Source organism: Panthera tigris, chromosome C1, assembly GCF_018350195.1.
Source record: "Panthera tigris isolate Pti1 chromosome C1, P.tigris_Pti1_mat1.1, whole genome shotgun sequence".
In the NCBI taxonomy this organism is placed as follows: Eukaryota; Metazoa; Chordata; class Mammalia; order Carnivora; family Felidae; genus Panthera; species Panthera tigris.
In genome coordinates, this window is record NC_056667.1 from 156,435,223 (window position 1) to 156,460,680 (window position 25,458).

The 25,458-nt window shown below is 41.2% G+C and overlaps 1 protein-coding gene across 4 annotated transcripts in view; it reads left to right on the top strand.

Moving 5' to 3' along the window:
• The first annotated feature begins 10,871 nt into the window (after nt 1-10,871).
• Nucleotides 10,872-25,458, top strand: part of NOSTRIN (nitric oxide synthase trafficking) — a 59,813-nt gene continuing 45,226 nt past the window's right edge. Inside the window, exons 1-2 of one of the 4 annotated variants that reach the window (XM_007074615.3) lie at nt 10,872-11,072; nt 19,679-19,764. In XM_007074615.3, the coding sequence (XP_007074677.1) occupies nt 11,046-11,072; nt 19,679-19,764 (113 nt within the window). In that variant the 5' untranslated portion in view covers nt 10,872-11,045. The remainder of the gene's footprint in view (nt 11,073-19,678; nt 19,765-25,458) is intronic. The other 3 variants (XM_015541489.2, XM_007074611.3, XM_007074613.3) reach the window with 3 other exon arrangements.

The following is a 25,458-nucleotide window of genomic DNA, read 5'->3' on the forward strand; positions in this document are numbered from 1 at the left end:
TAGGTATCCATGTAAAGTCATGTCTTTCAATATATAGACTGATATCGTTAGAAGAGCAGACGTTAAGTGTTTATCTGTGTAAATGTGACTATATCTCTACATATTCCCTAGCCGTCCACCTGAGGGCCTGCCATCAGTGAATCCCTGACAAACACAACTAGCACCCCAGGTCTTGGTTTCTAATCCAGCCTAAGTCCATTTTCCATTAAAAGGAACCAGCCTCCTTGAAGAAGTGGCTGAATCCTGGGCTGAGCAGGAAAGCACAGGCTGAAAGGGAGGATTTTTTTGAGCTAGAAAGCAAGAAAGTGCTCAAAGAATGATGGGAAAATGGTATAAGGACCAAGCTGTAGGGCCTGTCACTGGTGAAATCTGAGACATGTTGTGCACAAAAATTCATCATAGTAACTGATTATAATGCATTGAATAATAAAAAGGGAAACTGAGGTTCATATAAATTAATAAATAAAAACTGAAAGGTTGAGGAGGAGCAAGGTGTCTGCATAGTTTCATGGTAACTCCCCACAAAATATTTATTAACTGCAAAGGTGAAAGTAGTCATTTTTACAGCCAAGAAACCTGGCAGACATCATCTCAAGTGAATGCCATCAGGAATGGAGCAAATGAAATCATGAGTCACTTGACTGGATGCAATAAGAAAGCAGCATCACTTCCGTGATATTCCTGCCAAAGATGCAGATATCAGATAAATGCAAACTGAGGGGCATTCAGCAAAGTAACTGGTAATCTTCAAATGTGCAAATGGCATGAAAGTCAACCAAAGAGTGAAAATTGTTCTAGAGTGAAGGAGACGCTAAGGAGACATGACAACTGAAAGCAACGCAGGAATCTGAACTGGATCCTGTTGCCATGGAGACATAATTAGGACAATTGGTGGAACTGAGGAGTAGATTGTGGTAGTAAATCAATGTTAATCTCCTGACTTTGATGGTTGCATTGTGGTTTTGTTGAAAAATGTCCTTGTTTGCAGTAAGTACACACTAAAGATTAAGATGTAAAAAAAGAAAAAGTTCTGTGTACTGAACTTACACTTTGCCTGTAACTTTGAGATAATTTTTTAAATCAATATATTTGTTTTCACAACTCTAATAATTTCTCAAGTGAAATTTTCAGAAACCTGGATGCAGTAGAACTCTTCCTAAAAATGACAATGCCATCTTCGAGTTCCAAGAACAATAAAGTATACAAAATGCCTCAGCTTATTAAAGGGAAATTTAGTGAAAGAAGAAAATGCATTAGCTAAAACTTCTCAAGAATTCTAAATTGTTTGGCAAGTAGACTATTTATGTTAGTTTCTGCAAGTTTTTGAATTATAATAGTTGTATTTTTCAACGCTTTCTAAGTGTAATAAACCATCATCTTTAATATAATGCCTCAATTTGTTATGCAAAAATAAATGAAAATAATAACAGTAATAATAAATAGCTACTGTTCGTTGAACATTTATTATGTATACTCTGCTATGAGGTATGCGATATTATTATTTACAGCTTGCATATCAGAAAAATGATGTTTAAATAGGTTAAGAAATTGCCCATAAATAGGGATACTAATGTATAGTATAGCCAACTTTTGGACCCACGTTTTTCACACTCCAAAGCCCGTATTAATAATTCCTGCCCTCTGATGCCTCCCATGGAAGCCCAAAGAAGGGAATTTTAGGAAGGATACGAGAAGCCTGGGCTTCCCTCTAGAGCCCCCCTCTCCTTCACTGTTTACTCCCAATCCAATCTATCACTAAGTCCTGCTGTTTTCATTTTACAACCCTACCCCTCTTCTCCCCATGTTAGTTAAGGCCTCACCATTTTCCTTCTGCTTCCTGGCAACAAGTTTCCTCTCTTCCTGATTCTTATCTCAGCCTTTTTCAATGTCTCCACGTTGTTGTCAGAGCGATCAGTCTAAAATGCGCATCTGAATATCACAATGTGCTTAAAGTTCTATATGAAATAAAGACTCCTTTGTGGTTCCAATTACCTTTTGGTTAAGGTCAAAACATGGCACCCAAGTCTTTCCGTGTCCAGTCTCTGGATATCTCTTCAGCCTCACTAACTATGAGGTCCCATGCAAATGTCCCCCATGCTGTGTGCTCAAGGAACTCTTGTGGGATTTATAATTCTCCGAATACACCAACACACCCTAATGCAAAACTAATGTGTGCCCTTCAGCAAGTGTGACTATGTCTCACCAGTGTTTTCTGGCATTCTCCCCTTCCCCAAACAGGCTGAGCTGGGTACCCTTTGGAATTCCCAACACATTTCTGTAAAGACCTCTTTTGTATAATCTATCGCAACTTAACATAACCTTCCTTCATCACACTGAGCTCCTCGAAAGTGGGATTAGAGCTTGTTCGTCGTTGTATACCTCCTAATGGCTGGATCAAAGAGGGTGCTATAGAAAGACCCCACTGAATGAGTGAGCGAGTGAATGAATAATCATCAGTGAATTATCAGTTGTATTAAATGCTACAGAGAGGCAAAATGACAGAAATAGTGATTTTCTGGAGAACCGCCTCAGAAGAGTTGAGGCAGAAACCAACTGACTAGGGGGTTAGATAATTTGAGTAGGAAGACAGCAGGGGAAGTTTTTAAACAAGTACACAGAAAGCTGGTTGGCTGAACCTAAGTGCTGAGTAAACGTGCTTCAAACACTAGGTGCCCTCAGTCCCAGAGGTATGTGATGGCTTTAACAAATCAATTAGTTCATACTTGTGAATAGGTAATGCAAGCACGTAGTATAAAATTCCAAACTGTAAATCTCCCTCCCCTCTCTGTGCCCATCTCCAGCCCCTCAGTTCCTGGTGCAGAAGGAACCACAATAAATAACCATTTAGAGTGCTTTTGTTTTCTAAGATTCTGTCTTCATAACCTGGCGATGATTTATAGGAAATAAATATAAATTGATGATTTGTACCATGGATATGTAAACAAGAGGCAAAGGTAAATAAATCTTGCAGGTGGCACTCTATTTCCATTTGCAAAGCTGCCAAACTCGTACTTTCCCCTGGAGACGAAAGCAACTGTATACTGGACATTCCAGTGTGCTTATTTATCGAAATCTGTAAGACTGGTCCTAGATGAGCTTAGAAAAATGTAAGTAATGGCACACGAATATTAACATAGGTGATCGAATGGAAGATATAATGTGATTTGGAGAAATCTGCGTTTGTAAAATATTCTTCCTGAGCTGTGTTTTGTTTAATTGAAGCCGCAGACATGGCTGTCGGATGACTTGGTTGTTAATTAGTTGTCCATTAGTCTTCATTTCCTTATTAGGGAAAAGCAAATGTATGCTAATGTGTTGGAGGCAACTTAATCTATTGAATTTCATCTTTATTCCCTATTAACACCCGAGATTTTTCATTAATATGTATGAAACTTGGACATGCACTGTGGCAGTTCACCCTAACACACTGAATACAAGGCTAGTTTGCGCATATAAAGTTAGTTACAACCATTTGGACTTTGATTTAAAAACTAGGAAATTGGGGGGGTGGGGGGTGCCTGGATGGCTCAGTTGGTTAGGTAGGTGTCTGACTTTGGCTCAGGTCATAATTTCCCCGTTTGTGAGTTCGAGCCCCGTGTCGGGCTCTGTGCTGACATCTCAGAGCCTGGAGGAACCTGCTTCGGATTCTGTGTCTTCCTCTGTCTCTGCCCCTCCCTGGCCCGTGCTGTGTGTGTGTGTGCGTGTGTGTGTGTGTGTCTCAAAAATAAACATTAAAATTAAAAAAAAAACCCTAGGTAATTTTTATGAAGTGGAAAGTGGTGAAAAACTTATTTTGTGCACTTTTTAAAGCTACAATATAATTAATACATACTGAGCATAAAAGTTACCTTAGATGCTACAAATTAGGCTGGCTATTAATCATAACAGTGTTGCTGTGTGCATCCCTGCTCCTGTTATGGCGTGACACACTCATTAGGGCTTTTGAATTAGATTTTTTTCCATCCTGTGGGTTTGGGCAAAGCTGAATTTTTTTTTTTTTTTAATGTATGCATTAAGGCAAGGCTTTAGAAATGTATTTTTCAGCTTTGGAAAGATATGGAAATTAAGCAGACTAATCACTGCAGCAACCAGAGACTAAAAATAAAAAGTAATTTAGTCAGAATGAGATTGCTTCTCCACTTCTCTCTGAGGGTGATTGGTGGGAATGATGATGTCATGTCTTGTAAATACTGTTCATGATTCTCACAGCCTGAAATGGTGGCAGAGACGACACTGGTCCTCTGTCAGTTCAAAGGAACCAACGCATCGGCTTCATCCAGGACTCAGAAATGGGGTGGCCCTGGGAGATATGTCAAGGCACTTTGAGGATGTGGTGTGCTGCTGGCCAGCCGCTCTGCCTGACCTGCTAACCCCTGGAGCCTGGCAGCCTGACCCAGCTTTCCTGCTCACTCTGTCGTCGGGAACACAGGCCAGGTGCTCCAAGCCAAGGGGCCATTCCTTGACATTCCTCTTGCTGTGAAAATAGTGAAAATTGTCTCCGACGTTCTTGGCAAACTTTGCAAAACTTAGCTCATTTTAGACTCCAGCTTTCTCCAATGTATTCTTAGCATTAGGCCGCTCTTTGGTCCCAAAATTCTTATTTATGTCTTTTTAACTAACATACCTCCAAGAAAGTTCTCTAAGTGGCCCCTGGGGATTCTTTAGATTCCTTCTCAGTTTCCTGTTTGTCAAGGCCATTTTTAAATAAGAGTGTCAGAGATTCCCAAGTGAATTTGGGTCATTTCCCATTTTAGAGTTCCTGCCCAGAAGGTCACACTTATCTTCACTCTCAATGTTTTGAACTCTGCTTCCTGAGAACTGAGGATATAGGTCTGCCCATAAGCAACATTCCCTGTGTTGGCAATGGAAAGGAACTAGCTAATGAGGTCACTTTCTCAGTATGGAATTCAGTAAAATGAAAACAAGTATTTATTGAACATTGACTTTGCTCCAGGCACTTTGCCATAAATATATTTATAAATAGTTTTGCCATAAAGATCTTCTTTTTTAACTAATAATATACAATGGGATAAATCAATCAAAAGAGGTACGTGCAATGGATAGTGGCGGTACAAGGGCAAGAGCGTACTGTGTCTAGGGAAAATGGCACTAACTGGGCTTTTGGAGAGAAATGAAAGTCAATGAGGCCAACATAAAGGTAGAAGGACTTCTAGGTAGAAGGAACCAGCATTGTGCAAAGTCCTGGATGTATGAACGAACTAACAAGGTCTGCTGTTATCAGCAACTTCTCAGTTCTTCCTTTTTATTTTTTTTTGAAAAATCTTTAATGTTTATTTATTTTTGAGAGAAAGAGAGACAGTGTGAGTAGGGGAGGGCAGAGAGAGACTTGAGACAGAGAATCTGAAGCAGGCTCCAGGCTCTGAGCTGGCAGCACAGAGCCCGATGCGGGGCTGAAACCCACGAGCATCGAGATCATGACCTGAGCCACCCAGGCGCCCCGGTTTTTCCTTTTTAAAAATTAAAGTTAGCATAACTGTTATTCTTAAGTGTTGTTTGTCTTATTTTGTTTCTGAAGCGATATATGTTTGGTTTAGATATTGATATTACACAGAAATGTGTGCCAGGTAAGAATCTTCCATAGTCTCAACCTTCAGGGATATGCTATTGCCTGTCTAGTATATACGTGTCTAGATCTTTTTTTCTTACATCTGTGCCAAACTAGAATCATACTTATTCTTTGGCAACCTGCTTCTAAGTCAGTACATATAACTAAATGTTTTATACTCTATCCTCAATTTTTGGTATTTTGTATCCCATTGTTCAGATTGAGTGGCAGTGTAGTGTAGTAATTAAACATGGAAGTCTTAGAGTCAGATGAATCCCAGCTATACCACTAGTAACTGTGTGGCCCTGGGTGAGTCGCTCAACCATTCTGTGTAACCAAACCAATGTGAGTTCTCTCCTTGGTGACTTATAGATAGAAACTATACCCAGTGAGTTGTCACACAAAGGAAACTTTATTTGCAGCAAATAAGAAGATGATGGGGAATAACTTCCAAAGCCATGACTCCCCAAGCAAGAGTGAATGGGCTTCTACCTAGAGACAGGTATAAGGTCATGCATGCACCTCAAGGAAACACTGTATGCTTTATAAATGAGGCTTATGCTCCTCCTTGGGCAGAGATTTTAGTGTAATAATGAGATAAAGGTAAATGTTGGTCATCCCAGAGGTGACTCCATGGTCAATCTGCACAGGCATGAGTTGGGGGTTTAGCTCAAACTGGTCTGGATAGTCTGGGCCACCAGAACTCTTCCTCTGGGCAGTCATAATTGCTTGAGTGCTATTTTCGGTTTCCATCATAGGATGTTATGCCTGTAGGGTTCATTGCCTGAGTTAAGAGATACTTTGGGAAGAAGAGCTTAAGGAGTAATGTGGGCCAAAAAAAATCCTACAAAAAAATCATATATATATATCCCACTTTATACATATATATGTGTATATATATATATATATATATATATTTCCCACTATATATATACATATATCCCACTATATATATATATATATATATATATCTCACATCTTTATCCACTCATCTATTGATGGGCATTTGCATTGCTTCCATATCTTGGCTATTGTAAATAATACTACAATAAGCATGGGGGTGCACATATCTTTTCGAATTAGAGTTTTGGTTTTCTTTGGGTAAATACCCAACAGTGAAATTACTGGATCATATGGCATTTCAATTTTTCATTTTTGAGGAACCCTATGCTTTTTACCACAGTGGCTGCACTGGTCCCTGTTGACTGATATTTGTGCTATTTCCAATTCTTTACATGTTTTGGCTACTAAAGAATCTTCCAAGGCAAGTTATAAATTGCCCTTAACCTCTAATGCATTTGAGCTCCTGTTTCTTTCTGAATTACCAACACCCAACAACAGCTTATAAGCACTTAACAAATGCTACTCATGGTGTTGACTCCCTTGGAGGCAGCACGAAATGGGGTGTGTGGGGGTACAGTAGAGTGGCTTCCAGGCTAGACCAAAGGACTCCACTGCAAGTTTTCTCTCTGCAGAGATGCCCTGACAGGAAGGCATATGCTAAGCATAGACTGGGAAAGGAAGCAGGAAGATTGGGACCTGAGATGTCAAGCTGGGCTGGAAAGAAGCCAGAGAATGTGTGTAGGCCAGAAATATATGGCCAGTGACGACCTTGAGTTCAAAGAACTCAAAAGGATGCCCTGGGATCCAAATATTTTAGGAAAAAAGTGTAGCATACTTTTTTGTGAGATGCTTCACTATATATAGTTCTCATTAATCTGTAGATAGAAATAAAGTTATATTAATATTGATAAGGGCCAAAAACAGCCCCCCCCCCAAGATGGACCACTTGACATGAAGATTATTTTGAGTTAAAAAGTAATCAAAACCCAGCAGATTCAGAAAAAGCTCTTTACCTCCCCCACAAATGCTGAAAAGAATTTAGATAAGAACCTGCTCCAGGACAAGAGCTGTCACCATAGATAACTACATTTTGATATGAAGTAAGTATGGTAGACTTGGAGGAACCTAGCAAGGCCTGCTTTTTCAAAGTCTTCTCTTTGTCCCACTGTTTCTGAGTGGCCCAGCAAACATTGACTTAGCAAACATTTACTCTTTTTTATTCTTCCTGAAGATTGCATTCCATCCCAGCCCCTCCCCCCTTGTCTTTGGTTCAGAATGATGCATATACCTCTTTTTGCCTGTCTTTAGAATTCCCATGTCTATGTGGATTTGTCATACGCTGTTAAGTTTGATTTTCTCCTGTTAATTGGTCTCATGTCAATGTGATTTTTAGTCCGGCTAGAAGTACTTTGAAAGGGACAGGATTCTTTCATAATATGAGTTCCAAAACTACAAGGCTCTTCCCTCTCATGTTGGCAGGGGAAGTCAGCTTCTTTCTCTCAGTCTCCCTGGACCATTTCCCGGGGTCAGGGGGCTGGGAGATTCTCATATGCACAAGGACAAATTTACTCACCCAAAGGTGCCTCACCAGTCACAGCCTCAAGTGCAGGAGACACTGCAGAGAACCTGCTCTGCTATTTCCTCCTCCCCCACCATTCTCCCCACCCCTGCGCCCAGGGTAAGTGTGCTTTGCTGTGTTCTTTGGCAGAGTTTGTGTAAGATGGGATATGGAGTCAGAGGGAAGAATGACCCTATCTCCAAGTCTGGGTCTAGAGTGCTGGAGAACTTAACTCTATTTCTCTCCCTAAACTCAGTCTCTGCAGAAGTCCCAAACATGTCCCCTGAGGCAGAATTGGGGAAAAGGAAAGGACTACAGATATCAGCCATGCCCTCCATTGTTTTTATTTGTCTTTTTAGCCACTCAAGCACAAACATTGACTGACCAATGTAGTGTGTTTAATGTAAATCCCAATTCCCTGACTTTTTCTGTGCCTAGGGGTGGATTCTCCCCCAGCTCCCTCCTTGAATCTGGGCTGGCCTGTGACTGGCTTTGGTCAGCTGCATGTGGCTGAAGTGATGGTGTGTGTGTCAGTTTCAAGCTTACACCTCAGGAGGCCTTGGGTGCTTCTGCCCACTCTTGGCTCCTCACCAGGCCGTGAAAACAACCCAGCTTCGACTACTGGCTGATGAAAAATCACTTCAGCCCACAGCCAAGCACCCAGAAGAGCTGTCCTGCCAAGCCCAGCCAAGATCAGCAGAGTTGTATCGATGACTTGCTTTCACATGAGTGATGCCAGGGAGACCAGGAGAACTATCCAGCTAAACCACCGACTTGTGAACTAAGTAAGGTCTGTGCCATTTGAAGCCACCGGATTTTCTGTTGGTGACACAGCATCATTGTGACAATGGATAACAGGTATAACCCTCTTTCTGACCTCCAAAATCAATACCATTTTTCTTTTCTTTTCTTTTTTTTTTTTGGGGGGGGGGGGTCAAATACCTCTCTGAGAAGCTCAACAAATAGCCAAACTCTAGTTCTCAGTCTAGATTCAGCCCAGACACTCTACTGCCCGTACAACAGTCTGTGGGAAAGACACTATAGCCAGAAGAAGATATTTTAATTTAGCAGATGTCCAGAAATCCTAAAGGAAAGCTAGTCGGCCTACTGGGAGAGACATACATGAGGAATAAGTGCAGTAACGCCCTACGAATCTTCAATAAGGCCACAAAGATTCCAGTAAGTGTGGTGGGATGGCATTTCTTGTGAAACCAGTGAGGGAGGCCAATCTCCCCATTTTGAACTGAGTTGGAGCTGAAATGAGACCAAGAGCCGCCAGAACCAGAAAGATGCCGCGCTGCCCCAGGCCTTGGAACCCAGGCTCCAGCTAAGTTTACCTACCATCTCTGATGGCAGGGAAGCCCTGCAATGGGAATCCGAATGATATATTTGTTAGGGTCAGGCATAAGGCAGGGTAAAGATAGGAGTCAGAGGCTAAAAAATTTTAGCAGTCAAAGGCTTTATTTGGGAACTAAGGTCTCAGGCGAGGTTCCGTGACTCAGGGAGAGAGAGAGAGAGGAGTCAGGGAAGTCGCCCCCAGGTGTGGTGGGGTGGGGTTTTTAAGCTGCAGCATTCTGGGTTTAGGTCCGGGTGGGCCTTTTTCGCGTCAGGTCGTGCTGTCGCTTGGTGATTGGTTGACCTCCAATTCGTTCTGGCAGCTACTAGGGGCTTTTCGTTGGGTTGCGCTGGCAAGAAGACGGTCCCCTCTACTGTGGTTCCAAGGACATCCTAACAATATTAACTTGTTTATAACCTGTCTCTACACTTCTTCCAGGATGCCAAGTGGCCTCCTCTAATTCTAACCCCTAGGTTGCCACTGCTCCATGTTGTAACCTCCAGGGGTAAAGTTCTTTGGGACAAGATAAGGGGAGAGCTTTGTCAGGTATGTGAAGGGTGGTCCCTGACCACAGACTGCTCTTCTCCATCTGACTGATTGCAAGGCAGCTTCTCTTCCCTCAGGGTCCCCTTCCTCATCATTTGTGATTTCTAGGGACTTTGAACGGAGCCTGCACACCTGGGGCAGATGAATAGAGCTTGCCCACCCAGGCGGCTCTGAAAGTTTCCCCTGGGCTCTCCTGATGGAGTTCCTTTCTGACTGGGGGCCTGCCAGCCACACCAAAGCTGCCCACAGCCCAGCAAACAGCTACCACAAGGCAACAGGCCAGTAGCTGGAAATCTACGGATTGACAGCTGGGTGCGGAGAAAGCGATAAACGATAAGTTGTTGATTGATTTCTAGTTCTGTTTACCCTTTTGAGTAATAAAAAACAAAAAAAAAGTGAGGGTGAATGTACGAAACTCCTTCTTAACTTGATAGATTAGCCTCCTGGGCTGGGGGTGAGGGTTGGGTTGGGTAAGGCCCTGTGAGGTAGTTCATGTGGGTCCTGCTCCCTGATGACCTTTTCTAGACATTTTCCCACTACAGTCATAGTTATGTGGGTGTGGTCCTAATTGTTTGGTACCTGACCTTGGGGTGATTTGGGGCAGGGGAATATTGACTTGGTGTGTGACTTAGATAAAGGGAGTGGTTAAGGGTCTGGGCTCAGGATTGGTCAGTTTGCATATCAAAGTCACAAGCAAGTCGTTTGCTATCTCTAGGAATTAGCTCACCGTAAGAGGGCCAGGCCCTCCTCAAGTCTGAAAGGCCCCTACATGCCAAAGCATGGTAAAATACAGAAACTTAAAAAAATATATATGATAAACACAGCAGGCTGGGAGAATATGCATCCTCCATATCTGCCCTGAACACCCGAATTCTCAAGACACTTGACAGCTTCTGGGCCTTCCCTCAAGGCCACACAGCTTAGGACTCAGCATTCTGTCCTCTAAGTATTTACAGAAGTCATTCGTAGCACCTCAGTCCAGCTCTCTTGTCCCAGAGCAGTTCTTTGCTTTTCCAGGAAACCAACGGGATGAAAGTCTAGGGCCGGGACTTCCTCCTCAGGGTGTTTGACAAGGACTGACGTACTCTAGGCCCTTTGAATATGGGAAGTTCCGGACACACCCAACCTTGACTGTAGTTTCTTGAATGCTGAATGCTGGAACTTAGGTAGAAGGACAGAAGCAAAAACATTTCAATATGAGGGACCCACTGACAGATTGTTCGGTGAGTAGCTCAGTGTGGTTTTGCGCCTGTGTGTGAGAGGGTGGCCTTAGAGGGATATGTTTATATATTAATGGGTTTTAACTTAAGAAATCTGAGACGTTTGGAAGACAAACATGTTAGATACTGGCTGTGATACAAAAGTCTTGTGGCTTTTCTTTGGTTCGATTTAAAAGACAGTGCTTTCTAACAAGTGACGGGTCAAGGTAATAGTCATCTTTTATTCTCATATTGTTGGAAAGACTTGGAGTGGGTATAGCATCATATTTGCTTGCAGATGGTGGCTGTTTGGAAAGCATTCGTAAGATATACACCGACGGTGCCAACATCGTGTGTAGAGTGGCTACCCAAACACTCAGAATCTGCAGCTGATTTGGGGTTCTGAGAATGCAGTAGGGTGGAGGGCTTTGGCATATTTTCCCGTATCATTTAGAGTCAATAACTGCAAGACGTGCAAGAGGAAGGATGGGCTCCCCACGCTGCCTGCCCTACGGTGGTTCTCAAACAGGCTTCCCAACATGTTTGTTTAGTCCTGGGGAGCATTACCTAACAGAAGATTGGCCAAAAGTCCAAGGACAGTGTGAGGTCATTAGCAGCAATTTACGAAATAAGGAGCAATTAAAATAAGGTGTGTGAGGGGGGGAAGGGGGTATATATGCTCTGAACAGAAAATAATCAAGAATCATCAACGTGTTAGCCCAATAAATGATGCCAAAAAACTGAAATTGGTGACATCGGAAGCAAGGGGTTACGTTCATTCATCCCTCAAGTATTTTATCAAAAAACAAAACAAAACAAAAACCACCAACAATAACAAACTGGATAAACAGATAAATGAGGGCTGTAATAAAGGCGTAAAGAAAAAAAAAAGCAACAGGGGCTCCTGGGTGGCTCAGTCGGTTAAGCGTCTGACTTGGTTTTGGCTCAGGTCATAGTCTCAAGTTTCTTGAGTTCGAGCCCCACGTCAGACTCTGTGCTGACAGTGCAGAGCCTGCTTGGGATTCTCTCTCTCTCCTTCTCTCTCTGCCCCTCCCCTGCTTGCTCTCTCTGTCTCTCTTGAAATGAATAAACATAAGAAAATTTTTTAAAATAAATAAAAAAGAAAAAAGCAACAGAATTAACGGTTTCATTGTTGTTTATTCAATGGACAGAGCACAGGCTTAGAGCAGATGGAGCTGTAAGTGCTACGCCACAAAATGAGTTCATGAATCAGATGAGCTAAATGACACGAAGTCATAATAGCTAGTAATATTATTAGTGATGATGTAATAGCAGATTCTACCTACTTTTACTCTTTTAAATGCAAAAGTAAATATGTGTCTAATGTAAAAACAAAAATTCCAACAGTATGGTTGTATATAGATTTTAAGACTGAAAATTCCCCCCTTTAATAAGCATGCATATAATTTTAAAATATGTTTTAATAAAGGTATATCAATATAATGTTTCCTTTGCAATTCTATGTTACTTTATCTAATGCATTTAAAAATATTCTGAGTAAAATATAGATTTCACAAGACTGCCAAAGGGACCCATAATACAAAAATATTTTAAAATCTCTTTTGTTGGGGCACCTGGGTGGCCTAATCGGTTAAGCGTCTGACTTCGGCTCAGGTCATGATCTCACGGCTTGTGACTTCGAACCCCGCATCGGGCTCTGTGCTGACAGCTTGGAGCCTGGAGCCTGGAGCCTGCTTCAGATTCTGTGTCTCCCTGTCTCTCAAAAATAAATAAAAATTTTTAAAAATTAAAAAAAAAATCTCTTCTGTTAAGTTCATGCTCCAATGGGCAAGATAGGCTAATAACTGGGCTATTCAACATCAGACAGCTTAGTCAGTATCCATGCTCAAAAATGGGCTAAATATTGTGTAGGTTCTTAACCAATCTTAAGAGTGTCAAAATTTATTTGAAGAAGGTTTTTTTTTTTTTTTTAAGTTCTGGTTTTGAAAAGGAACAGAATTGGCTCTGGGCCTTAAGGTCTTGAAGTTTACAAGTTTAGCTTCTACACCTACAAAAAAAAAAAAAATGCCAAGTGAAGTCATTTTCAAATCTATGTACAAGGAAGTGGATAGAATCAAATTGTCTCCAAATGAAATAATCCAATTATTTTTAAAAAGCAGCACCTTCTTATGAAATAATACCATAGAGATAGATCATGGGCAAATAACAAGCTATAACCAAGTTTATATTTTTATCCATTCCTGTGGTATCCAGGTCGGGACCTGTCAAATCAGGCATTCTGGGCTTCACCTAGTCTGTCCCTTCCCTTAACATCATCAGCTATTGAAACAGTACCAGGCTGTGGGACTGCTCCTTTAATCTGGCTTAGATGCCAATCTGAGCTTTCTATCTCAGTGGCTCTGCCTGGGTCATGGGATATTAACTGGCACTAAGACAGAAGATACAGGTACAGTGGCCCATGGCTTCTGTGGGATTCTGGTTCTTCACAGATATAAGGAAGCAGGTTGGGTCTGGCATAGATGTCCTATGGCCCACAGCATCCCTGGTGTACACATCGAGATATGTGATATGCCATCCACGTTTCATAGGCTGCTGTTTCCTCATCTGTAGAGTAAGAGGAAGATAGGATGGAGTAGACTATGTTCTTTAATGTTCTATATCTCATAATTTATGATGGTGTGCCATGGGGATTCCAAATGTTACCCAGGTAATCCCTTAGAGGGACAGTGGTTTGAAATATGATCCCCCATGAATCAAGATTCACATGAAATCAGTAGCACGGTGCCTGTCATATGAAAGACATCCAACAAAACTTACCTGATTAAATATAAGTGAAATATCATAGTTTATTTGACCTATGAGGATGCCACTGTCCAAAAAGTTTCCATACTGCCATCTACAATACAAATGGACTATTCTCGAATAACTGAATTTAACCTTAATCATTCAAATTGTAGAAAGTCAGAAAGAGCTGCTAGTCCAGGGTTGATACAGTGCATTTAGAAGTTATCTAATTATGTCATGTGCCAATTGCTTTGATTATTGCATTTTTTTGTAATGACAGCATTTATACAACAGAATTTGCTTACAAATGCTGGGCAAAAATATTTTTGTAAAGACTGAATAGGAGGGGCATCTGGGTAGCTCAGCAGGTTAAGCATCGGACTCTTGATTTCTGCTCAGGTCATGATGTCTCAGTCGGTCGTGGGATTGAGTCCTGTGATGGACTCTGAGCTGACAGGCTCTCTCTCAAAATAAATAAATAAATGAAGAAAAAAAAAAAAAAAAAAGACTGAATGGGAAATGCCTGTGTGTACTAGTTGTGTTGTGAAGGGATTTTTTTAGGGGCTTAGAAATGTCCCAGATATTCTACCACTAGCCTGGACTCCCTTTATCAGGAAAAAAACACATAAATTTTTTCCTAGGGATTCATGAGCCCTAGGAGAGACAACATGTTAATAAAAATTCATATGGAGATGTAAGATCGATAGCAGGTCTTTTCCTGGAATGAATATTTGGTAGGGTTGGAGTATTTGAAAGCTCAACTGGATGGGAAAAGAACACCAAAACTTCACCTCCTGTACGACTGTGAGTAGAGAAAACCCTTCTTGTACTGGTTGATGACATTACGAAGCCATTTGTGCTGATCATAGCACTTAAAGGTAACTATTACTCCGAGTAAACTTAGTGTTATTATACTGATAAGCTATTTATAAATATATTTATTTCTGAAGGTTTCTCTAATTGATTGGCTCACCTAATATTTCTAATCACAGTTCTGCCCCTAACTAATGAAGTTATTTTCAGCTCTTTGGCATTTCACTATAAAATAAAAGGATTAGATGTTAATGATTTTCAAGCTATGCTCCATGGAATCCCTTCAGTGGTCTCTCTGGTGCATTAGAGTGGAGTGGGAAGGAGAGAGGCGGGATAGGAAAGGGAGAGCCAAAGCCAAGGTCAAGAGATTTCATACACTCAAAGCAGATATGTTCCAAGGTTTTCTGATCACACACACACACACACACGCACGACAAGATGGTCCTGGGTTCCATTTTGACATTTATGCAAGTCTGCTTTTCACAGATTTTTGTCTTTAAGTTTCAGTGGATGGGACATGATGAAAGGTACAGAATCACTGTTTCCAAAGAAGGGGTTGTGCTGAAATAATGGAAGTATTCTTAGCTATTCTTTTATTTACCGATATCACCTTTATCTCATGTAGATCAGGGTTTGTCAGGGAGTGTCTGGTACATTGCATGTAGGGTTAGAGATAAAAAATCTCTCCATTGCTGTAATAAGAAGAACATCCTGTTGTCACCTGATCACTAAGTTAACAACAACACAATGTATTCAGGAGCTTTTGAACTAGTGTGTGCCTGGGCATCCTGGAGTTTAGTGAATGGGTGATAAGTGTACCTGAGACATGAATCTCGGCAACCCTAAAACTGGCAGGATGTGGTTGGGGGACAGAGCTCATGGGCCAATTTCCTCTGCCTGGAACAACTTCGCTCATTTACCACGCTGTCCTAGTACAAATAGCATTTTCTAGATGTGTCATAATGTGAAAACAGTTAGGAAGTACCAGTCTATTAAATAACAGGAAATCATCTTCCAAAATCCTGGCAGCTGCAGCATCGATTGAAGCATAAGATGTGCTTCGTTTGAGCAGCCTCTTGCTTTAACAAGTCGAGTTTGAATGCCTTTGGAAAAGACAGAAACTCCCCACTTTCTCATAGTCTCCCTGACTCCCTCCAAAAACAATTGAGCTTTGAATCAATGGTTTAGAAACATTTAAGGCTGTCTGGCCTCCTAGAACTGGTCCTCTGGAGATAGTATTTAAAAAACACGTCTTGGAGAGTTTTGATGGCTTGATAAATTTGGGAAATTGAGCAGCCCCTGCAGCCCAGCACATAAAAATTCTCAACTGGTTCTGCTCATTTCCACTTTGGTTAGGGGCAAGATTTCCCCTCCATGCTCCCATCCTCATACATGGGGTCCAAGGTATCCTATTCTCTCCCCAGGTCTGCTAGATGCAGACTCCTCAGGTGATGGGGCTGGTGTGAGCCCATCCCCTGGGACACCCCATCTCAGAGTCCCTTCCTTGCACTCCTGGCTCTCCTGATGGGAGGTTCTTCTCATGTTGCTCTGAAACCTCCAAATTCCTCCAGTCTACATCTCTGCTCTGTCTTTTCCCAGCCCCAGCCCCAGCCTCTTAATGTTTCAGAGCAAGAAAACTCACTCTGCAAGCACCCATTCAAATCTTTCTCTCTTGCACTGGCGTTTTTGCTGGGTCTTTGTTTCTGCTTTGCTGTGGGCTGGAGAGAGAAACAGACAGGACATTACATTAAAAACTTACAATTTAATATTGTGAGATATTTCTAAGTAAATCAAATAAGAAAGCTACAGGACTTAGAAAGAAAATCATAAAATTTTATTGAACATAAAATAAGATTTGAACACACAAAAAGACTTACTATGTCCTTGGATGGGAGGTCTAAATACCATAAAAAAGTCAATTTCCCCAAATTGATATATTTATGTAATGACATTCCAATTAGGATTCCAACAGGGACTTTAAAAAAAAAATGTAATTAGATAAATCCTCATATGCAAGAATAAATGCCCAAGTATAGCCAAAGAAATTATGAAAGGAATGAAAAAAAAAAAAAAACAGTTGTTTACAGAGAAAGCAGAAGCAAAGTGTTAAATATCTCTATAACTTAGGTAACGAGTTCCTATGTGTATCATTATTATTTTATGAAACATAAAAATGTTTCATAATTTAAAACAAAAAGTTTAAAGACTGTGTCTGAGTTTGAACTATGTTCAGCTGCACATTTTAAAAGTCAAAAATAAGAGTGGCTTTTCAAAACCCCTATTATTACATTCCTCTCACACAAAGTAAGTCCAAAAGTAGGGAGTTGAGGGCTTATATGGTGGCCCCCAGGGCCATCAAGGACCCAGGCTCTTTTTCTTTTTCTACTCTACCATCTCAGTACATGGCATCTATCCTCAAGACCACCTCGTGGCCTCAGCCATGGTTTCTAAGTATAGGTATCGGGGAAGAGAAGGAAGGAAACGTCACTGAAACCTCACACAACACTTTTACCCATGCTTCCTTGGGAAACGTTTAGTCACATGGCTACATCTAAGGGAGAGACACCGAGAAAAAAACTTTATGCTGGGGATATGTGCCCTGCTTCACATTTATTTATTTTCTTCTCATGATACCTATGTGTGATTTGTGGAATGTTATTTGGTAGTGCAGTAAGAAAATAAAAAGGTTAGGGGTGATTTATTGAAAACGTTTAGGCAACAGAGGAGCAAGCAAAAAAGCTAAACAATCTTAAAATGCTCACTAAAACTTTCCCATTGGACCTGTAAGGGAAGGAAGGAGGCCTTATAAGATCATATCGTTCACAGACAAGTTATTTTTATAGAAATAAAAGTGGGTTGGTTGCCAAATAGTGATTTTACTCTCATGACTCAGGGGAGAATCATTTCCTCAGACATCCTACATCTGAACCTCAGCGTAGGTATGTTTTGCTTGCTCTGCAGACAGCTTAAAAATTTGTAAATTGTTTGCTACCATTGTTTTTTTAAAACCGTATTTCAGATGCCAATCCCTATGTCAGCTTTTTGGGACAGACTAGAATATCTGGCCATCCTGGGCTGCAGTCCCTTGGTCCAGAGCAGTGGGGACAGCTGTCTCTCCAGCTCGCTCTCCCCACCCTACTCCTCACTCACGCAGGCGTCTGCCCCGTGCCTGCAGATGTGTGATTTTGTCAACTTTGCTTTAGGAGTTCACAATGTCTTTATAAAGAGCTTTGCTCCCTGACTGCTGTCTTTGAGCCTGAGGTAGTTTCATTGGAGCCATTTGCTATTTCTGTGTGTTTGCCAAACCCTGCCCTGGCTCTCTGTGCTAAGTTCAGGTGAAAGGAGAACCACTGCATAAAGATAAAAGAACTTGGTACAGGGACACCTGGGTGGCTCAGTCGGTTAAGCATCCAACTTCTGCTTAGGTCGTGACCTCAGAGCTTGTGAGTTCAAGCCCTGCGTTGGGCTCTGTGCTGACAGCCCGGAGCCTGGAGCCTGCTTCGGATTCTATGTCTCCATCTCTGTCTCTGCCCCTCCCATGCTTGTGCTGTCTCTCTCTTTCTCTCAAAAGTGAATACACATTAAAAAATTGTTTTAATTATATTTTAAAAAAGGAATTTGGTATCTATAGGATTGTATTTCTATATCCTAGATTTGGTTCATTCCGCTCAGAAGTTAAGGACCTGGATCAGGTCCTTTCCTTTAGGTCCTTTCCTCCTCTGTGACCCCGTGTCCTCTGTTTGCTACTCTGCTAGCACACACACCAGGTGTTCCCATGACAACTGAAGGGTTGCCTTGGCCCTGAGGATTCACGTCCGTGAATCTGCCAGCTGCATAGTAGGTGCTCCCTGAATGTGAGCTCTCAAAGCCACTGGAGTGCTGGACGAGGCTGGCTCGTCGGAGGAACAAAGAGCCACAGCATGGCCCTCATTTCATACAGAACTTGCATCCTCCTCTGTAAAATCTCATTTTAAAAAATGCAATGAGGTATCACACCTCCCACATGGAAACTCTGAGGGAATGTGCTTGGGACTGTTCCACTGCCTAATGATCCACTCTGTGTCAGGACAGCTGCAGAATTCATTCACGTTTAGTTTCTTCATTTGGGCACTTAAAATCCACCATCATCAATGTCTACTTTTACAAATACAATTTTCAGAGTGACTTCATGGAGTTCGAAATCAAATGACAAAATCTTTCCCATTGAATTCTTGTGTCTGTAGGCCAAATTCATATAGGAATGAATTTATAAAGATTTATTCATAAATTTGTAAAAGTTTGGTACAACAAAAATGTTCAACTCATTATTATAACATTCTTATTACTAGAGTTAGAAAAAAATTTTTTAATGTCTATTTTTGAGAGGGAGAGAGAGACAGAGCACAAGCAGGGGAGGGACAGAGAGAGAGGGAGACACAGAATCCAAAGCAGGCTCCAGGCTCTGAGCTGTCGTCAGCACAGAGCCGGGTGCGGGGCTCAAAATCATGAACCGTGAGGTCATGACCTGAGCTCAAGTCTGACGCTTAACTGACTGAGCCACCCAGGTACCTCTTTATTACTAGAGTTAAACCAGATTTAGAGGGACCAGGACACATTTTATTAGCAAGTTATTTCACTTACATATTCATATCTCATCCAAAAAAAAAAAACAAAACACATTCACTTCATGAGTTCATGGTATGGCACCCAGGAATATTATTTGGGAACTTGGGGTAGAGGCACAAAATGATTACTCAGTGTACATATTTCAGAATGTACTTTTAACCATCCTGGGAAACAATAGAAGTGACAGGAAGTCAGACTTCAAAATCACCCCACTGCTGACTTGTTGCCTGGGGACAAACAAACCAGCTGTATTTTTGAAAAGTTCTGCCGAGTATTTCATACCCAGGCATAAGACACTTAATCTTTATTTTAGGAACTCATCCAAAATGTGTACCTCCCCTTAGCTTCACGATCATTTACAATGACAGTCATCATTACAGAGCAGTCTGAATTTATCGTTCTGTCTTTGAAAGTGCTCATAACCCTTCTGTGCTTTTCTTTTTCAGTATAATAAAGTGTACAAGAATCTAAAGGGGTTTTCTCAAAATGGAGAGAATTTCTGCAAGCAGGTCACATCCATTCTTCAGCAAAGGTACAAAAATGCACGTTTGCAATAAACAGTTCTTCTTTCATTGCAGCTAGCAATATGACCGGAGGAGTGATTACAAGCTGTCCTACTTTCCAGAACTCCGTGTTGTATTTTGGTACTGGAGAGATTAGTTTGAAGAGTGATTCTCCTCTATTGCACACTTATCACTTGGGTGCCATAAAAATCAGGAAACGATAGGAAGCAATTCTGCTTGCGAAGGCTCAGTCAAGTCTCTTTTGACTTCGCAGACTGAGTTTATCAACCCCCTCCTGGGGCACTCCACTGGGCCTGATGTATATGCCATTATTAGATTCCCATACTGATGGCAACTGTGAGTTTACATTTCTGTCTTCCTTACCAGGGCAGGGGCTGTATCCTATTCATCTCTTCATGTCTGGGCTTTGGACTTCCTCAGTAAATGTCTCATGAATGAAAAGTGATCATTTTCAGCATCATCTCTTAATACTAGATGTGATCATGTGTAAAGTTGTTGACTATGCTAAAATGAGCACACCTAAGTCAGTCAAGAAAGTTACAGAAGTTCCTGCTTCAAATTAGAGAACCCAAGAACTGAATTGGGCCGTAAAGAGTCCTTAAGTCTTTTCCCTATATCTAGACAGCTCTATAATAAGCAACCCTAAAGAGACCTCCAGAAGAGTTAAACCTATTCTTTTAAGATAACCCATTTCAAATTTAAAGTATTGCATGTGTAGTATATATGGACCAATTGCATCCTGCATTAGTAGGACGAGAGCAAATGAGAATATTAGCTTTATCAGGAACAATCAGTAAGGGTAGGGAAAGATAAAGGAAAGCTCAAATAGGCAGTTATTAAAAAAACAAAAACAAAACAAGCAAACAAACAAACAAAACACATGTTTGTCAGATGGAGTCAAAAAGAAAAAAATTTAAAATAAGTTTCTTATATCTTAATAGCCAATTGCTTTGATTCTGAGAGGAACAGGGAGGAACAATCTGGGAGGGAATTTCTTCTTTAAGAAAATATTTATTTTTTTAGTCTCAAAAAATTATTTAAAATGGGACCAGTTAGCTATTGTGCAAATTCAACCCATTACCTAGATTAGAAAGCACCCCCCTCCTGCAGATTGGGAAGGATCTATACATATTTTAGCCATGCATGTGACCTGGATTAAAGTCCTCTGGGCCTTGATTATTTGGTGTCCCTGTGTTCAAAATTAGTGCCCCGTAGACAGCAATGAAGACAGAAGGCAGGTGATAAATAATGCTTGGCAAATGGACTTAAGAATGAATGGAATAAATATGGGGGAATCAGTGCTCTGAACTGTCTTATTGTTTTTCCCTGTCCAGGTCACTCCAAACCTTCACGCTGCCACAGACACATCTACTTTATATACAATCACAACCTTCATTTCTTACCTGGGTCTCTCAGAGTTGCTTCCTAGGGCTACTATCCTTCCCAGAGTTATTCACATGCAAAGCCTTCCACCCATAGGTTCTAGAGCAGCAAACAAGCTCCAAAGAAGAAGAAACACTTGGGTACCTAAGAATGTTTCTCTCCATAGTTTTACCTTCCTATGGAGTAGAAATTAGAATTTGAAGATCTAAAGAACAGTACTGGTTAGCAAAATTACTAGCACTTTTCTGGGATAAAAACTGCATAGCATATATATGAGAGGGGAATCTAATGTTTACCTTGACTGGAGAAATTATGCTAGGTATTAGGTCATTTATGCAATAGATGCTTTCCTGGACATTTTTGTAAAGCTGAACTTATACAACAATTAAATAATTTCTCATTAACCAAGATGCCATTTGAGTTGCTTTATATTTACTCCTGATAAATGTGCTTTTGGCAATGTCTCCTCACACCTGAACTTCTGGTTCTCCTTCCTCGGCTCACTTGTTTGATCATGTAATTAACCTGAAGGATGTTCACCCACACTAAAAGAGTAGGTATTTGGAGACAACATTTTTCTAACAAGCTTTCTTTTTTTTTTTTTTCAGACACAAACTTTCTATTAATCTTTGAATATGTAACACATTGTGTTTTTTTCCATCTATATTTCTATATGTTAGCTGGCAAATACAGAGTCCACTTCACTTGTTAGAATTGGGTTTTTTTTTTTTTTTCCCCATGGGGAGTGATTCTGAAGTCACTAACTCTTCCTATAAGGTATTTGAACTGAGTTGACATAATAATCATAACAAAAGGAGGAATGGTCACAACATAATGGGTACTATACTTGCCTTACCCTTTCCATTCTGAGAAATCAGTATTTATTACCTTAGATATACAAAAGATAAGAGCTAGGCCATCAGCCATCCTTGTAAATGGGTAGAGTTATTATATATAAGTCAATGATACCTTTCCCCTGTATTAGAAAAATACCTGGAAAGCCAATACTCTTTTTAAGATTTTATTTATTTATTTATTTACTTACTGACTGACTGACTGACTTACTTGAGACAGCAAGCATGAGCAGGGGAGAGGCAAAGGGAGAGAGAGAGAGAATCCCTAGCAGGCTTGGGGCCCCATACCACAACTCTGTATAAAAACTATTCAGTTACTTAGAGTATAGACAAGTAGTGAGAAACCCCATTAGACAAGTAAATGGTACTCCTGGAACACGTATAGTAGGCATTCTCTGTGAAGGTTATGACATAGAAAATTATGAAGACAAATCCAGTGGCCAGGATAATAAAAGATTTAGTGAGGAAGCATATGGGGCTTCTTAGGACTAAAGGTATATCAGTCATATAAAATACATTCAGTAAATACTTGTAGATTGAAAGAATAAATGAATGCAAGATAGTTAAAGGTTTCTTTCTTTTTACTTTTTTTTGTTTTTTAGAGAAAGAGAGAGAGCATGAGCAGAGGAGGGGCAGAGGGAGCAGGGGGGAAGGGGGATAGAGAATCTTAAGCTTCACACAAAACATGAAGCCCAGTGCAGGGCTCTGTTTCAAGACCTTGAGATCACGACCTGAGCCGAAATCAAGAGTTGAACGCTTAAGGGACTGAGCCACCCAGATGCCCTTATTTTATCATTATGCCTACATTACTAGAACAAGGTCTTTACTGTCCTTGGATTTTTAACAATTCCAGACACCTTGCTTACGAATACATTGGAATGTGTTTCCGCATGGCAGTTCCACATTAGCACATGGTTACAAGAGACAGCATCACAATCAAGCTTTAAGTCCAGATAATGCTTCATTTCCAAGCTCAGCTGCCTACCAATTTGTTCTAATTGGTGGTGATAGAAAAGTGCAGTTATTATTAAAACATCATTTTGCGTGGCAATTCTGCAATTCATGGTCATGCTTAACTTCTTTTATCCAATTAGCAGCATCAGTTTCCCCCCCCCCCTTTTTTTTTTTGTAGTAGCAACTCTGATTTAGCCAGAAACACACAGTAGCTCCTGACATGCCTAATGTCAAAGTCATCGGGTTCACTTTAACACAATTACAGATTGGACTTAAAGGACAAAGGCACATTCCCCAAAACTGTTTATGAATGTTTGGTCCCCTGCACCCTCACAGCTAGGGCTCAAACAGGCTTTCATGGGAAAATCAATTGTTCTCTGTAAGGAAGCTTCAGGGCAGGTTTTCAAATGGCAAGTGCCACTGGTCTGGACATTAAAATAAATAAATAAATAAAAAGAAAGAAAGAAAAGAATGAAACAAAGAAATAAGTATAGTTGGTCATTGTTCCATCCACGATTCATTGCAGATGCTGTCAACAAAGGCATAAATGATTGAAATGAAAATATTGATAAATCCTAAACTTTTCTACTCTGCCCATGGCCTGAGTGATCTTCTATGGCTTCAGCTCTTTTTTGCATATTGGTGACTCATACATTTATATTACCAGGCAATATGTCTTATCTGTACTCCAAGCCATACATCTGACACTCTATTGGGCATTTCCACCTGGGTGTCCCATGCAACCACAAAGTCAGCCTATTCAAAACAAAGTTTATCAGCTTTTCCCCAAAGTGGATACTCCTGGATGTTTTACCATGGTGACTGGGACCTCTGCCCACCCAATTAAGCCCAATTATCTGGGAGTCACCCATGACCCTTCTTCTTTCTCACCTCATGACCAGATCTTCATGTTTCTCTCTTTTAAGCACCTGTTATACCCATAGCTTTCTTATCATTTCATGGCCTCTGTCATTGTTCTGGGGGGGAAAAAAAAATCTCTTAACCTATTCTTCATCTAGGAGTACTGCCTTGAAGTTGTGCAGTTTGTACACTGCATAAAAGCACCTGCAGGGGCTGCGTGAAAGCAGAAATCTAACCCACTCTCCACCCTCAAGCCTTGGACCTTGGCTCCGAGCTGTGCCTTTTCAAAGAATCTCCTTTTTCTAATGCAAGCAAAGTTATCTCAACTAGGGAGCTGGCAAGGGCTCTGCCCCTATCTCTCTAACACATCTTTCACTCTGTGACCATGACCCTGTTTAAGACTCTTCAAAGGCTTCCATGAGCTTTAGTATAAAATTCAGCCCTCATAGCATTTTATAAAAGGGCTTTTGAGATCTGGGCCCTGCCTCCTTATCCAATTTGTTTCCCTCCATCTACCCATGACCCCCACCCCTCTTCATCTATTGAATCACTGGTAGTCACAACTCCACCTTGTGTCCTTGCCACCCCTCCTACCAACTCCCACCTGCCCTGATGGGTCCCTGAATTTGTGCATACTGTATCCTATGTCTGTTAGACACTTCTTCACCTTGGTTACCAGTCTGCATTCAATAGATCTCCAAGATTCAGCTATCCCACGCATGTGAGCCCTCCCTGACTCCAGTTCCATCTCAAAATGGTACTCCTCAGGGATGCGGAGAACTTATCTCTGCTCTAGATCCTACTACTCTACACTGTTACAGTCTGTTCACTTGCCTGTCTCTTCCACTGGAGGCTGACCTCCTTGAGAGTCTCTGTATCCCATGTGACCAGCACAGAGCCTAGAATAGAGCAAGCGTTCAACAGATGTTTACTGAGTGAATGAATGTGTCAGTGTAGGAGTGACTTTAGGCAGTCCTATCTTTTAAGAAGTTCAAGTTAGGCTATTTCTGAGAAGCAATAAATAAATGTGTGAAAGAAATTTACTTACATGGTTTATAGATTATTTTGAACAAAAAGCTAGACAAGAATGACAGAAACACTGAAGATACCATTTGTCCAGCACAATCTACAGATCAGGCACTGTGTTAGATATGTCTTATACTTAGTGTCTTTCACTTTTTTAATTCTCACAGCTCAATGCAATGTGACCATAGTCTCACTCATTCATAATATAGAGATGGGGATGTGGAAAAAAAGATACATTTTGATTTCTACCTAGCTCAACACACGCTGGGTGTGAGGGCATCTGGCCACCGGGCACTGCCACTGTGGGTATCCCAACATGCTCAAGGGGTCCTAGTGTAGCCCCCTTCAGAGTCTTAAAGTCCTCTGTGGGAAATGACATCAGCGGCCATTAAGCCTAGTAGCTTCTAAATCTGGTAACACGGGGGCTGGGGGAGCCCTCAGGGGCCACTTCAAGGAGTGAGGAGAAGTTAAGCGGGCAGGGCTCAGCTCCCTTGTGACTCCCTCTCTCATTGTATCAGAGTATAGTGTTTCTATGACATGGTGAAATGCTGTACACAATTTTGTTTTCCAGCTAAAAAGTTAGGCATATGGCCCTTCTTGTCCATTTTACCTGACTCCCCCCCA